This window comes from Cajanus cajan, chromosome 8 (assembly GCF_000230855.2).
Source record: "Cajanus cajan strain Asha chromosome 8, NIPB_CcT2T_4, whole genome shotgun sequence".
Lineage (NCBI taxonomy): Eukaryota > Viridiplantae > Streptophyta > Magnoliopsida > Fabales > Fabaceae > Cajanus > Cajanus cajan.
This window is the reverse complement of record NC_138524.1, coordinates 54664798-54680288: the sequence shown is the minus strand read 5'-3', so window position 1 is coordinate 54680288 and position 15491 is coordinate 54664798. Positions and strand designations below refer to the sequence as shown.

The 15491-nt window shown below is 32.9% G+C and overlaps 1 protein-coding gene across 1 annotated transcript; it reads right to left on the bottom strand.

Annotated features, from left to right (window-relative positions):
- Positions 1-3479: 3479 nt before the first annotated feature.
- Positions 3480-5643, bottom strand: LOC109798321 (uncharacterized). Its single transcript, XM_020358543.3, has 2 exons — positions 5434-5643; positions 3480-5349 (listed from the first exon to the last, which is right to left on the bottom strand). The coding sequence occupies exons 1-2, from the start codon at positions 5492-5494 to the stop codon at positions 5030-5032; spliced, it is 381 nt and encodes a 126-aa protein (XP_020214132.1). The 5' UTR covers positions 5495-5643; the 3' UTR covers positions 3480-5029.
- Positions 5644-15491: the final 9848 nt, after the last annotated feature.

Here is a 15491-nt window from a genome sequence, read left to right as displayed (position 1 = left end):
GATTTCAGAACGGGCCGTTCCAGGGTGAAAAAATAGAACTTAACGTTTGGATCCGGAACGGGCTGTTCTGAATCCAGAACGGGTCGTTCCAGCCCACATCTGATGCTTATAAATAAGAAATCTCGGGCACAGTTCAGGGGACCTCCAAAATTTTGTCCAAAGCTCCATAGAGCTCGAAATTTCTCCCTTTTTTCTCTCTCTCTCTCCTATTGTACTTCTTGAGTTTTGTGAGGCTTATTATAGTGTGAAAGGTTGCCACAAAGCACCTAAAACCTCCATAGTTGAAGATCCAATAAAGCTTGTTACGAGGTATTACTCATCAATCTCTTGTTTTATCTTTCTCTTCTTTTATTTTATATATTACTATAATAAACGCAATTATGTAGATATTTTAGGGGTTTACCGTGTAATTTAAATTTCAAGCATGTAAATAGTAATTCATAAAGGGGGTCTAATATTTAGTTTATTATTTCTTATCTCATTAACTTAATCATAGGGTACCGATTGAGGGCGTTGTAGGGGTGCTTAATACCTTCCCTACACGTAACCGACCCCCGAACCCAATTCTGGTTATCAAGGCCATTATTGGACTTTTAAAAAATCTTTTATTTTTCCAATGTTTTGAGTAAAACATTGGTGGCGACTCCATAGAACCTATTTTCAAAACCATTAATTAAGGATTAGTCTGGTGTCCAGGCATTCCTTAATTAATGAGATCTTTAAAAAGATGTCTAAACCATTAGTCGCAAGATCGGAAATTTTTGGGTTGCGACATCTCTATCATGGCTTCCATTTCCTTTTTTTTTCTTTGTTTTTCTTTTTATATCCACTTCTCTTCTCTCCACAACTTAAGTGTTTTTGGTTTAACCATTAGTTTTGATAGAGTTGGTGTTGAACTAGAATCACTACCTCTATGTGAGCATGTGTATGAGTGTTTACTCATAATGTAATGCAAGGTTGAGGTAAAGGTTTTTCTATATGTCTTAAATGTTTAAGACCAACTAAAGTGTTAAAGAAATCTTTGGAATCTATTAACACTCCTAGCGTGCAAAGCAAGAAAAACAACAAAGATATTAAGCAAAAGAAAATATGCAACTAGGTGTGTCCTAAGTGAAAGTTTTAGTGGACACTTTGAGTCTCTCAACACACTTCTACAAATACTAGCATTATAATTACTAAAGGAAACAAGCAAATTAGAAGTTTTTAGTGGGTACTAAGAACCTCTCAAACCACTTCTAAATGAAAGGCCTTTACAAGTAAAGAATTAAAAGAATTAAAACTCCTAAACTATTATAACTTGAAAGCTTTGAAGTCTTCTCCTACACAATAAACTAACTCATTAGTGTAAGAGATCATCTATAATGTTTGGCCACGTGTAAATAATATAGGTTTTTCATAAAATATAATATAGGTTTTTCATAAAATATAATATAGGTATTTTATTAACAATTTTGGTATTTTTATTTTTATATATGAAATCTAATTAATGTCTATTTTATTATTAAATATTATATTTGGTAATAATTAAATATGTTGGTTTTAGTAACTATTTATAATTATTTTTATATGAATATATTGTGAGGTTTTATAATTAGAGGTTATATTATTTAATTATTTATTAAATGAGGGAAGGGATTTTTGGGGTAACCATGGTTGACGTTTTTAACTAAAGGGTCAAAGGAAGGTTAAGTTTTTTCTTCTTTTTTTTTTTTGAAAAGAAAAAGAGAGAGCTAATCAATTTTTACGTTTTACATTTTTTTCTCACGAATGTGTTTACATTTCAGAGCTTGGAGAACTTGAAGGAGGAGGAAACTAACTCGAAGTCAATCATCCATCTTTTCCTACTCAACAAGGTAAGAGAGAGTGAGAAATCTCGCTCTGGGTATGAGAATGTATGTTAGGTATTGAGATTGGCCCCAATCTTGTATCTGTTGTAAGTCTATGTGTGAGGGGTTTTTCCTAAATGTATCCTTTTCTTCTCTGTTTCTCCTTGAATGTTCTAATTGATGTAATTTGTATATATGTATGAATAGTGTTTGTGTTTAGTTTGTAACTGCAGATTTTTGGTGTTCCTATGGGAGACCTTAAGGGGATACATTGATAGTTGTATGAGAGGATTATTTGAAGTTGTAATTGTATGAGTAAATTATATTGCTTTTAATGTTTATTGCATAATTTAAAACACATTCATCGATTGTATAAATAGATTGATGATTTGGATGCAAAATGCTAAAATTGTAGATTTTAGAGTTTATGATTGTAGAAACCATGTTGAGCGCTAGTTCTGACGCTAAGCGTCAAGGTGGTAGAGAGCTAATAGTGTTGTTTGTAACCCTCACGCCGAGTGTGGCCCACGCTGAGCGTGAGTTTCCCATTGAGTGCGGCTCAACTAGTTAAGGTTACTCTCTGGAAGCCTTGCGTTGAGCACCCAATTTGGGATTGTGCACTAGTTGCCTCGTTATGCTTCTCTCCTTCTTTGTTTGATAAATTATATCGATGTAATGTGAATCTTATGTTACTTCTCTCTTGTGATCTATGATTGGTGTGATATGAATTTCTTGTGTTATTCAATGTTACCCTTAAATGAATATACTTGATGATTATAGGATGTGAGATAAATTGATATGATTGAAATGACATGATGAGGTTATATGATAATAAGACATGATAATATGATAAAATCCGTGGGTAAAATTCATGGGTAAATTACCCATGGATAAAATCTGTGAGTAATTCCGTTGAAAAGTTACCCACAAATTATAATCCGTCGGTAAATGTTTCAGACAAGCAATTTTTCGACGGATTATTGTCCGTCTGTAATCCGTCGAAAATGAAGTGTTACCCACAGATTTTTTGGATTACTCACGAATTTTGGTCATCTGTAATTTCAAAATTTCTTGTAGTGATTTCAAGAAAAAAGTAGATCCATAGAATTTTCATGCAACAAATAGATCTACATAACATATACTACACAACAAAATTAGAAGACTAAACCCCCATGGATGAAAGCAAGGCTCATGATACCAAATTGATGGATGTTTAATGGAGAAAGGCTTGGTGATTTTCTTATCTAGCTTACTCCTCTGATCTTTATCCATGACTCTAAGATGCAAAGAAAAAATTTAAAAAGTTGTAGATATGAAAGTGGTTTAGGCATGTCACCTTCAAGGAAGGATAAACAAGAAGTGATAATCTTGCCACAAGGAAGAATTTCTTGATGAAAGATCTTAAAGAGTTTCACTCTTTAGAAAGAACAAGACTTTTGGAGAATTTAGAAAACTAACCTCATAAAATGATCAAAAGTGGCGTCACATTATAAGGAGAAGTTATATGTAGACGAAGCTAGCTTAGGAAATAAGTTAAGTAAGCAAAGTCATAAAGAAACCAAGGTTGGCTAACTAAGGTAAATTTTCAAACCAATTTGAATTTAAATAATGACACCAATTCTAATGGCTATAGATATCATGTGCTCTACATCTAAACTAGCCTATAAGAGCTTGTCATGTGACAAGTGTGAATGATGTAACTAGTATGTGCTGCATTTTATTAATTGGATTTGTGTAGTCCATGGTAAGTGTAGGAAGCACCCATGTGGACATCCTACATATGTAAAAAGGCGCAACCCATTAAGCCCAAACACAAGCCCAATTAATTATGTGTTATATACTAGTTGCACCCCCTAAATTACTAATTACACTCAACATGAAAATACATAGAAATAACACCATAAACTACTTGACCCAAAATACAAGGTCAAAATAAAAGACAAGAATACAAAGAAATATTTACTTGGAAAAGGACATGGACGAAGGGATAACCCAAAGCTCAATCATGAACATGAGCCTTTTTACATTCAATAACCCATTTTTGTTGGTTCCTTTTGGATTGGACCCTTAAACATGATTCCATCATAATGGTTATTTTCATGATTTTTTCTTATCTTTAAGGAATCCATAGTAGCATCACTAACAATTTTATTATTAGATAAAGAAAAGATTAAATACATAATTCGACTTAAGTGTAACACGCAACGATCATTTTAGCCTTAAAACAAAGAAAAGGCGGGTACCCTAATTGACAAACTTGCATTGTCTAGAACATATCATGTTGGTGACTTGGACGTAGGGATTGCAAGTAAACCCATATTCATGGATAATATACGAACCTTCCCAGCTGCCCCGACTTTGATAGGAAATATCTAATTTGATTAGATATGGGTATTGGTATGAGTAATACCCGATATATTAAATTAGGTATGAGACAAGGATGAATATATACTTACTTACCTTGTACCCATACTTATACCTGCTTTAAATTTCTAGAAACTTAATTTATTTTTTAAAGAATGTACTTGACATTTATATAATTCCTGCTCTATTTTAAATTTATATAAAATGAAACCTAACTAATATAATGTTGTAATTTCTACTTTATGTTACAAATTTTGTTTTTTTTTTCTTTCAAAAAGATATACTTAATTAATTTTTAAGCGGGTACAAAATATATATGGATATATCTCATATCCAACGAGGATGGAGATGGAAACACAAATTTCATATCCATCGAAAATGGGAACGGAGATGGAAACATGCATGGGGTACGAGAATGACGACGAGAATGAGAATGATGGTATAGTGAAACTCATACTTGTCTCGTCTGACTGCCATTCCTACTCAGACGAAATTAGTTAATTGATATAATGGGTTGAATCACCAAGTCCTATACTATCTTTGATGGGTTAGATGAGTCAACTCATTTATCTCTTTTCAAAATATCATCGCAAGTGATAGGATAATAAATAAATATAAAAAAAAAAAAAAGACTTTTGAGATTTTCTTCTAATTTTATTATAATCATTCATATATTTTCAACAATTAAATTATTCAACTATTTAATTGAGCTTATTTTAGCTCGAGAGACCTTAGCTCTTTATTTAATTTAGAAATTCTAATACCTATTAACCAAGAAGCAACAACAAATTGCATCAAAGATTATTGTAAAGACAAAAATCTCTTGGCTTTGCACTTAATTAAGAACATGTAATCAATCCAGATACGGGACTTAATGGAAGTGCAGAGTCCCAAGCATATTTGAAGCTGACAACAGCATGAGCAGCAATAGGTCCACCACCATTAAAGAGACAAGTGCCCATTGGTGAGACGACCAAAGCTGAAGGCAATACAGGTTCAACAGTTTGAAATCCAGGGCACTTTAATATCACACTCCTTTGAACACATGGGGGTGGACAAGTGTTGGTCACAGACACACTCCATTCTGGCTTATTTTTCACTATAACTCCCGTTTTAACTTGAGTTACAGTCAGATTTTTCAAGGTGCAAAAGCTATAACCTGACATCATGATGCATACGTAAGAAATTATGAGCAAAAATTTGTAACACTTTTATGCTTTAAACATTGGGACGAAAACATTACCTTGTGAAATAAGGAGAAGGAAGATCACTATGTTGAGAATCATGATGGATGAATTAGCCATTTCAGATAACAATAGAAAGCTTCGATTCTCTAATACGTTTAGTATAAAAGAGTTTTATCGATCAAAGCATAAAAGAAAAGTTTTAAGGGATGAGGATTTATACCTGACCAACTTATATATATATATATATGCTACTAAAATAAATTTGAACTCGTTAAAAAAAATAAAATTGAACACGAGATTTTTTTTGTTTTTAATTTCATTAAGTCAAAGGTTTTTTTTTTCCTTTTTCAGTTTCATATCTTTGTGAAGTTTTATTATCATCTTTATTTAAGTTTTCTAATCATTACATTTAATAAAATTTTAAAAAATATATTAATAATTACATTGTTTAATTGTGTTGATTAATTTGACTTATATTGTAATTGCAATATATTACAATAATTAATAAAATTCACAAATATTATTATAAATTAGAAGGGTAAAAAGGTACTCCATATCTCTTAATTTTTTAAAAATTAAAAAATTAAAGAAATAATTTAAGAGTGATTGTTATTAATGGAATATCTTGATAATTAATCTTGTAGCCTAGAAATATTTACAATATAATTGCAAAGATATATTTCATTAATTATCAAGATGTTCCACTAGTAATTATAGATGATTATTTATAAAATATGAGAGATCTTTTTTTTTAAAAGGTATAATGGTTCATTACAAATAAAGATTAAAAACAGATACACCATTTCATATCCCTTTATAATACTTTGATAACACAACTTATATATGTTACTAACATAAATTTGAACTCATTAAAAAAAATTAAATGCTGAGTTTGTTTTTCTTATTTTCACTTTCATTTGGTCAAAGGATTTTCTTTTTCTTTTTCAATTTCATATTTTTGTGAAGTTTTATTAGCATCTTTATTTAAGTTTCTAATCATTACATTTAACAAAAGTTTAAAAAATATATTATACTAATAATTACACTCTTTAACTGTGTTGATTAATTTGATTATATGGTAATAAATAAAGTAATTGATAAAATTTATAAATATTATTATAAATTAGTGGATTAAAGAGATATTTTGTGCTTCTTAATTTTTTAAAACTTAAAAAATTAAAGAAAGATAATTTGAAAGTAATAATTGTGAGTGGATTATTTACAAAATATGAGAGGTTTTTTTTCTTATATAATGGACCACTAAAAATGGAGACAAAAAATATTTAAATCATATCATATCTCCTTTATAATATGTATAAATGTATATATGTATATATACAATATATTTGACTATATATTTTTATATTTTATGAAGTTTTAAATATATGCTTGATTTAAAATTTGACTAAATATTGTAACAAATACAAATATTAATTTTACTATATATTTATAAATTTTTAAATATATATACCATGCTTAATAAAAATAAATTTTTTTACTCAAATAATACTATTTTAAAAAAAAATTACCCAAATAGTAACTGTGCAAATTTATTTCCCCAACTAGCACCATTTACTGTTCATGTTCAGAACGGGCCGTTCTAAAACTAGAACGGACCGTTCTAGATTAAAAAATAACACATGGCGAATGGGTTAGAACAGGTAGTTCCTAATTCAAAATTAGCACACAAAAAGTGGAACAAAAATGAGCCGTTCTAAATCTGGAACGAGTCGTTCTAGCTTACAGATTCATAATATTTTTTTTTATTTTCACTTATCAAATACCAAAACTCAGAGACTACCATCAAGTGATTAAATTTATTGGATATTAACATTATAAATATAAATAAATAAATTTATTAAAATTCATTATAACAATAAAAATCAATGGTGTTCATGACCAATATTTGGATATGTCTTCCTAGTGTGACCAGGGGTATGACAATAGGAACAATTTTTTACACAATCATGTTGTTCTCTAATGTCCATCTCTGTTCTAATCTTGCTAGACTTTGGCCGACCCTTGAAAGTTCTCTTGAGTTCTGGATTTGGCCACAAAGTTGGAAGAAATGCAACATCCAAGAGAAATTTGACCTGCTGGGAGATTTACAATAAGGCTAAATGAAATGTGGTATTATTGCGACAAGTTTTAGAAAGTTCATACCCCTTGCTCGCATGACCCGCTGGGAGATTTACAGTAAGGTTAAATGAAATGTGGTATGATTGCGGCAAGTTCCAAAAAGTTCATATCCCTTGCTCGCATGACCCGCTGGGAGATTTACAGTAAGGCTAAATGAAATGTGGTGTGATTGCGGCAAGTTCCAGAAAGTTCATATCTCTTCCTCGCATGACCCGCGGGGAGATTTACAGTAAGGCTAAATATAATGTGGTGTGATTGCGGCAAGTTCCAGAAAGTTCATATCCCTTCCTCGCATATTGGTCAAGAATTCAGTTTCAGCCACCATTGATCTTTATTGTTGTATTGAATTTTAATAAATTTATTTAGTTATATTTATAATATTAATATTCAATAAATTTAATTATTTGATGTTAGTTTTTGAGTTTTGGTATTTGATAAGTGAAAATCGAAAAAAAAAATATTTATAGGCCAGAACGGCAGTTTCGGATTCAGAACGGCCCGTTCTGGTTCCACTTTTTATGTGCTAATTTTGAATTCAGAACAGCCCGTTCTGATCCATTCTTCATGTGTTATTTTTTAATCTGGAACGACATGTTCTGGTTTCAGAACGACCTGTTCTGAACGTGAATAGTAAATGGTGCTAGTTGGGGAAATAAATTTGCACAGTTTCTATTTGGATAATTTTTTTAAAATAGTATTATTTGAGTAAAAAAAACTAATAAAATTAGACTAAATATTATGTAGGAAAAAACTCAAATTTTTTTTTATTCTAGATCATTAAAAAAATTATTTATCATTTATCCATACATCAAACTCAATAGAGTTAAAAAAAAAGTCTCACATTAACTAAAAATAAAATAAACAAAAAGTTTACAAGTGAAGAGTTACTATCACTTACAAGAATATTCAAATTTTGTATGGTTGAGTTGAATTCTAAAATCACTTTATATTATAATAAATACATTATATTTTTTTTTTGTTCGTACCTGGAGTATCCACTGCCAATAGCAGTGACTAATCTCCTCGTTACGTTGGAGGCACCTCAAAGGGTGGGATAGCTGGCCCCAAGATTTAACGCAGCTGCATACACAAGACAGGATTTGACTATATTTATAAGTTTTATGAAATTTTAAATACATATTATGTTGAATAAAATTTAAAATAATTATATAATATTTAAATCAACCTTAAGCATATTTTTAGTCCTATGGATCGAATGAGTTTTGATTTTGATGGTCGTAAAATTTTATTTTATTTTATATTTTTTATTATCTCTTTAAAATTTAAGTTCACTTTTATTTCCTTTTACAAGTAAATTTTTTTAATGTTTTTTAAATATAAAATTACTATATTTATTCCTAATCTATATCTATATATCTATCTATATATTATTAATGGTAAAGTCTTTTTTAAATTTTTTTTGCTAAAATTTACATAATTTGGACCTACTTATTTTCTAAAAACTTTCTACCTTTTAGAATTCAAATATTTCTTATTAGTTATAAAACTAAATTATTTACCTTTAATGAATTTAATGACATTATTAAAGACACTATTTTTAATATTAATGATGTGTTTAAAATGGTTTTTAGTTGATTTTTTATGGATTTTATTGTTAAGACAGACGAAGCGATTCCCAACAAGGTTTTGAATATGACAAATATAATACGTATTGTTATTACTAATCTGTGTAGTAGTGTTTCAAATATGAATAAGAACAGGTAAAACTAAAGCATGAAGCAGAGTCGACCAAAATAAAGATCTGACAAAACAAGCCAAATAATAGAAGGATCAATATCAGACGATAATACATACCAAACGAAGATATACGCCAAGAACAATCCACAGCGTAGTATAAATCAAAAATAAGAGCAAAGCAAGACCAAGACAAAATTGCCTCAAGTCAACAAAACAATCATCAGTCGTTGGATAATCCAAGACGAAGAAGCATTCCAGACGGAATAAGAGTTGTTCATCCTCAAGACTGATCAGACGAAATGAAAAAGTCAAAGTCTAAACCTTAGATGGAGACTCATTCTCCCAGATGCAAACGAAGCATGATGAAAAGCATCTAGAATCCACTAGTCACAACGAGGAAGATCATACATCATCTTTGGTTATAAGAAAAGCGCACAGAGTTATCAAAGATATGAAAAGAAAGAAGAAAAATGCAAGAGTGTGAATTCATAAGTCAAAACTACGTGTCAGGGCAAGTACACCTACTTTTCAAAGAAAGGCAACGCCTCCGCAGCTACAATGAAGGAAAAAGGACAAACATACCTAGGTCATGATTGAAGTCAGAAATAAAAGGAGACAAATTATGGAAAGGACTTCACGTGACACAGATTAAACAAGCAAAGCATTTAATGCAAAATCAAATGCATTAAATGAAGAAGATCTGTGTAGCCATGAACGAACGTTTATCTGCACCAACGGAAAGCACCGCCTCAACGGACTCATTCAAATTCAAATAACAGGAAAATTTATCACAAGGCTATAAATATCAAGACCTGAGAAGAAAAGAAGCAGAAGAGAGTAGCAACAAGCAAAAAAAAGGGGCAAAACAAGCGTCAAAACAACCTTACTTCTCTTCTTGTGAAAAAGTTGAATATCAGTGTAAAACTAAGATAGTCTATCTTAGTGAGTGTAGAAATCATTTTATCCTCTCTACGAGAGTTACATACACACTCTAAACACATTCTTCTAAAACTAGGGTTGGAAACCTTAGTGAGTGTCGAAACCATTTCATTCTCTCTGTGAGAGTTACAAACACACTCAAAACAACTATCGTCTGTAAAGCCTGAAGAGGCTAGCGAAAGAATACTTGGGTAACCAGAAGTGGTTTAAGAATACTAGCGTCAACAAGTGAAGTTGACAAACCAGGAGTGGTTGAGAATACTTGGGTAACCAGAAGTGGTTTAAGAATACTAGCGTTAGTGAGTGAAGTTGACGAACCAGAAGTGGTTAAGAATGCTTGTAATCCATTGTGATTAGTGGAACCCTTCAGTTGAAGGAGACTGGACGTAGCTCAGAACGAGTGAACCAGTATAAAAATTTCGTGCATTATTATTTGTGTTAAAAACGTAGTTTTTGCTTATACTGATCTATCACACAAAATTTGTTTACTACTACTTAATTTTTAAATCATATATAAACGAAGTTATATTTTTTGAATTCAAGAAACCATTCAAGAAACCACAGTTACTTAGATGATAGATCTTTAGACGCAAGGCTTCTGTTAACCAATTCTGCATTTTTGTCAAAACATTTATAACCTTACTTTCAGACGGAAAGAAGCATGTTTGTGAAAACAGTTTTAAAATCCTTTGTTCACACACATTCAACCCCCCCCCCCCTTCTGTGTGTTTTCATTAAACTTCATTTATTAGTCTTTTGTTAATTCATAAGTAATTTGTGACACACTTATTACCCCAAACACATATATTGTAATAATGTAAATAACTAAAGAAATAAAATTTTCAACATTACTAAAAGGGTCCATATAAAAACCTTCAAAAATGTTCTTCAATATCCAAAATAATTGAAAATAAAATTTGGAAAATAAAACATAAGAATTTACAAATTATTTTCAAAAGAATAAGTATAACTCCAAATAGATACAAAAATCTAGTCTTAGAAATCCTTTGCCTTGATATTACAATATCAGAGCACATCCACAACTTAACTGTTGGCATTCTGGATGTCGCTCATGGATGGATCTTCCTCACCTAAAACATCCACAAATTGTATGATGAGAAAAGAAAAAAATCTAAATGTAAAGCTCATATAGACACACCACAATGTAATCTCATCATAACTCATTACATAATGAAACATTTACAACCATTTCTACAAATCATAATTCTATCAATCATGCATAACCTCTACATCACAAGTTTTAATCACATCAATCCATCACTTCATAAAATTTGTACTATGTTAAGCTCACGCCACCCTTGTATCATCTCGTGCCCAAGGTCGTGCCACACCATCATAAGTACTAATTGCCACACACAAATTTTGCAATTAACACTATGTCATGCTCACGCCACCCCTGTAGCATTTCTTGCCTAAGGTCGTACCATGTTGACATACATGTTAGTTGCCTCACACGTCCCACACTATGACATGCTCACGCCTCCCCTATATTTTCTCATGTCTAGAGTCGTGCCACGCTGACATATGTGTAAGGATATCCACAATCACATTTCATTCACAATCATCTCAAATCTTGCAATTAACACTATGTCATGCTCACGTCATCCCTGTAGCATCTCTTGCGCAAGACCGTGCCACGCTGACATGCATGTTAATTGCCTCACACATCTCACACTATGCCATGCTCACGCCACCCCTATAGCTTCTCATGCCCAAGGTCATGCCACGCTGACATAAGTTTGAGGATATCCACAATCATATCACATTCACATTCAACACAACATCTCATTTCATTCCAACATACTTACATCATAATTAGTTGAACAATTAAGCTACAACATACCATTCGCCACATCATGCTATCAATTCAATACTAAAATGGTAGATAAAATATGTATACATTTGTGTCAAGACATCACACTACAGTCCATAACTCAATTCCACATCACATACACAATATAGATAAGTCCACACAAAACAATGGTTCACATACCCCTCACACAATTCACCATGAATCCACATCACATCATTATAAATATATGAACTAACTCTACAACCTAGTATCATACTACTTTAAACAACTATTCAATTCACATGATAACACCTTAGAACATCAAAACAACATATGTCTCCCTTTGACAACTGTCAAAGAAAACAACACACAAAAAGTTATACTCATCCAAATAAGATCAAATCTATCTCAAAAGAAATATAAGAGGATAATCTACAACTCCGATGAAGACATGAAATTCTAAAAAGATCATCTACTTAGCTAAAAACTTCAAAAACCGCAACAAATATAGTTCATGCTGACAACTTGGCTCATGTTCACTAAAACAACCATAACTGGAGTTATAGACCTCCTTTTTAGGTGACTCTAACGCCATTGGAAAGCTAACATCCAAGGCTACAACTTTTATGAAGACATCAAAGTCTAATTCGGAAAGAACCAAACTCCTCAGCGCCTTGCAAAGCGCTTAATGCTTTACCTCTAGGAATTCTCCTCTGCCACACGGCCTCTAAAGGGCTCAGCCTTTCAAAAGCGCTCAGTCATTTCCAACAGCTCATCCCTTTGTCTCCAAGAATCATTCCCTGTCACACGTCCCCCAAAGGGCTCAGCCCTTTCAAACGGCTCAGTCATTTGATGACAACGGGCCTCCACACTTGAAACTCAAAAAATTGAACATGCGACCCCTAGAATTCATCCCCATAACTACAGATTTCAGAGATTGTATCAATAATAAACTTTTAATCTATTCAATAATTCAATGGTTCAACCAAAATCCAATGTTCTAGCTTCCCTTACGAACCTTAACTCACAGGCACATTTTCAATGATTCAATCTCTCTCCCAAAACATAAATTTTAACAATTCTTCATATATTCATAATCATAAACACATACAGAATCTAATAATACCAACAATTCTCTAGACAGAAACAATTATAAAATTATTAAAAATTCATAGGGAACTTTTCTCCATCCATTCCCTCATGTGACTCTACACATAAATCTCCTTTTTCCCCGTACCTAATGATGCGAATCCAAATAGTCTTTGTGTGATTTGAGATCGTCCTAAGTACTCTTCTTCAAAGCTCTTTGTTTCTCCTCTCCCTTCTCTTACTCCTTCCAAAAATGCCAAAATGAAAATTGGTGAGGGTTAATCTGCTAACCCTTCCTTCTCACTCCCTCGGGTCGAGTCAACCCAACTGTAGACCCCTAAAATTGTCCGGGTCGGAAATAAGACTCGAAGACTCTCAAAGATCGAAGGAAAGTCAGCCAGAAGGACTCCTGGAAGACCATAGGATGATTATCTGTAGGTTTAGAGGTCTTAGAGTAGCTTAAAATAAAGATGTGGGAGAATTGAAGCTCAATACGGCCTCCTGGAAGTTCAGTACGGCCGTACTGAACAATTTGCACTACAATACGGCCGTACTGAACCCAATACGGCCGTACTGAAGTTTTTGAACTTCAGTGCGGCCGTACTGAAACCAATACGGCCGTACTGAAGTTTTTGAAACTTCAGTACGGCCGTACTGAATTCAATACGGCCGTACTGTAGTTCAAATCTTCAGTACGGGCCGTATTGATGTCAGAGGCCGTACTGCGCCTCACCCCTATAAATAGGACGTCATTTGGACGTCATTTGACACTTTTTCCAGACTTCTGGACCCTCTTGCTGAGTATTTTGGGGTTTTTGAGCAGTGTTCTGCCCTAGAATTCTCTCCGAGAGCCGATCCGACGAAGTTCTTGAGTTCTGAGCATTTAGCTTGAGAATTCGAACTAGTCGAAGGGAAATCTTTTTGATTTCCATAGTAAAAATTATTTTTTAGAAAGGAGAAAGCGAGCATGTAGTGGGAAGGAGCGCCAAAAAGCCTCCTAGTTCTTTTAAACATATAAAAGCACGCTTCAAGAGGTTTTCTTCCAAAACTCGTCTTTTATTGCTTTCTTTATCGCTTTCTGATTGTTGCATATTTAAATTCGTCATCATGTAGATATTTAATATATAATCGCTTATAATAAATAGGGGTAATTTAGTAATTTTATACTATTATTAATGAAATAATCTGTCATAGGGAACCCGAAAGGGGCGTTGTGGGGTGCTAACACCTTCCCTGCACGTAACCGACTCCCTTACCCAACTCTGGTTGTAATGGCCAAGGTTGATTTGCGAAAATCAATTGCCTTATCCCTTTTTCCAATGTTTTGAGTAAAACATTGGTGGCGACTCCAAGAACCCTACTTTGCGAAAACCACTAATCCATGGAGGGTCCCGCTTGGGATTAACATGGATTGGTGAATCATTTAATAAAATTGTTAGTTCGACGAGGTCTCAGTTTGAGAATAAGTCGTTCTAACAATCCACCACTTTTCAAACTCTTAAAAAGAGTCCGACCATCGTCGCGAATGCCAAGGTCCGTTTCGGCGGGTGGCGACAGATGGCGACTCCACTGGGGAATTTGGCCCGTGAGTGGATCCCATTTAGTGATGGATTCTTTTCAAAATAATAGTTTAAAATTACTTTATTACCCCTCACTTGTATGATAACATGTTTATCTATTTGGCTTTAATAACTGTTGTATTTTTAAATTTACGCAATTGTTTGAAATACAAACTGTACACGAACCTTTGCACACAACAGTTCCCTCTATACCCGGGGGCATGAGTGGTAATCCATAGGGAGTGGATGTTAGTACGGCCGGTTGTCGAATGGGTCTATAGGTGCCCGCAGACCGTTGTCGGAAAACATCACTCAAGGTGATAACCATGAACTCAAGTCCGACAGTGCGTTGGAACTTTCCATCGGCTTACGACGAGAGGAATTGGGTCCCTATAATGGGGGCACCTTGGGGGCCTCAGACCGGTGAGAACAGTTAGAACCTCCTTGAATATGCACTTTTCTGCAGGATACCCCTACCTCGTGATTCGCTCGTGACTGTTCGTGGATGAGTGAATTGTTTGTGCATTGATTATGTGAAATTGTTTGAGCATACATTGCATTTCTTTAAACATACAACATCCTTTTTTAAAATAAGAATAAATAGAAATAAGAATCTTCCATTACATGGTGTTAACATCTACCTTCATCACATTCATATAGGTAGTTTCCCTTTTCACCCAAAAATACAAAAAAAATAATAAATAAAAAATACCCAAAAAAAAAAAGAAAAAAGGGGTTATTTATCCAAACCAAGCAATATCATGCATCATCTTAGGGTCATCCTAAAAACATGATAATGCTTAGTTGAATAAACACAATGCATGCATATTCATCACCATCATCTCATATCATGCATTTTAGATTATGGAGGGATCTA

Bases quoted from the DNA above. Each gene is read 5' to 3' on its own strand.
- LOC109798321 (XM_020358543.3), bottom strand. From the start codon at position 5,494: ATGGCTAATTCATCCATCATGATTCTCAACATAGTGATCTTCCTTCTC. The intron at 5,350-5,433 runs GTAATGTTTTCG...TCATGATGTCAG, and splicing joins CCTTCTCCTTATTTCACAAG to GTTATAGCTTTTGCACCTTG.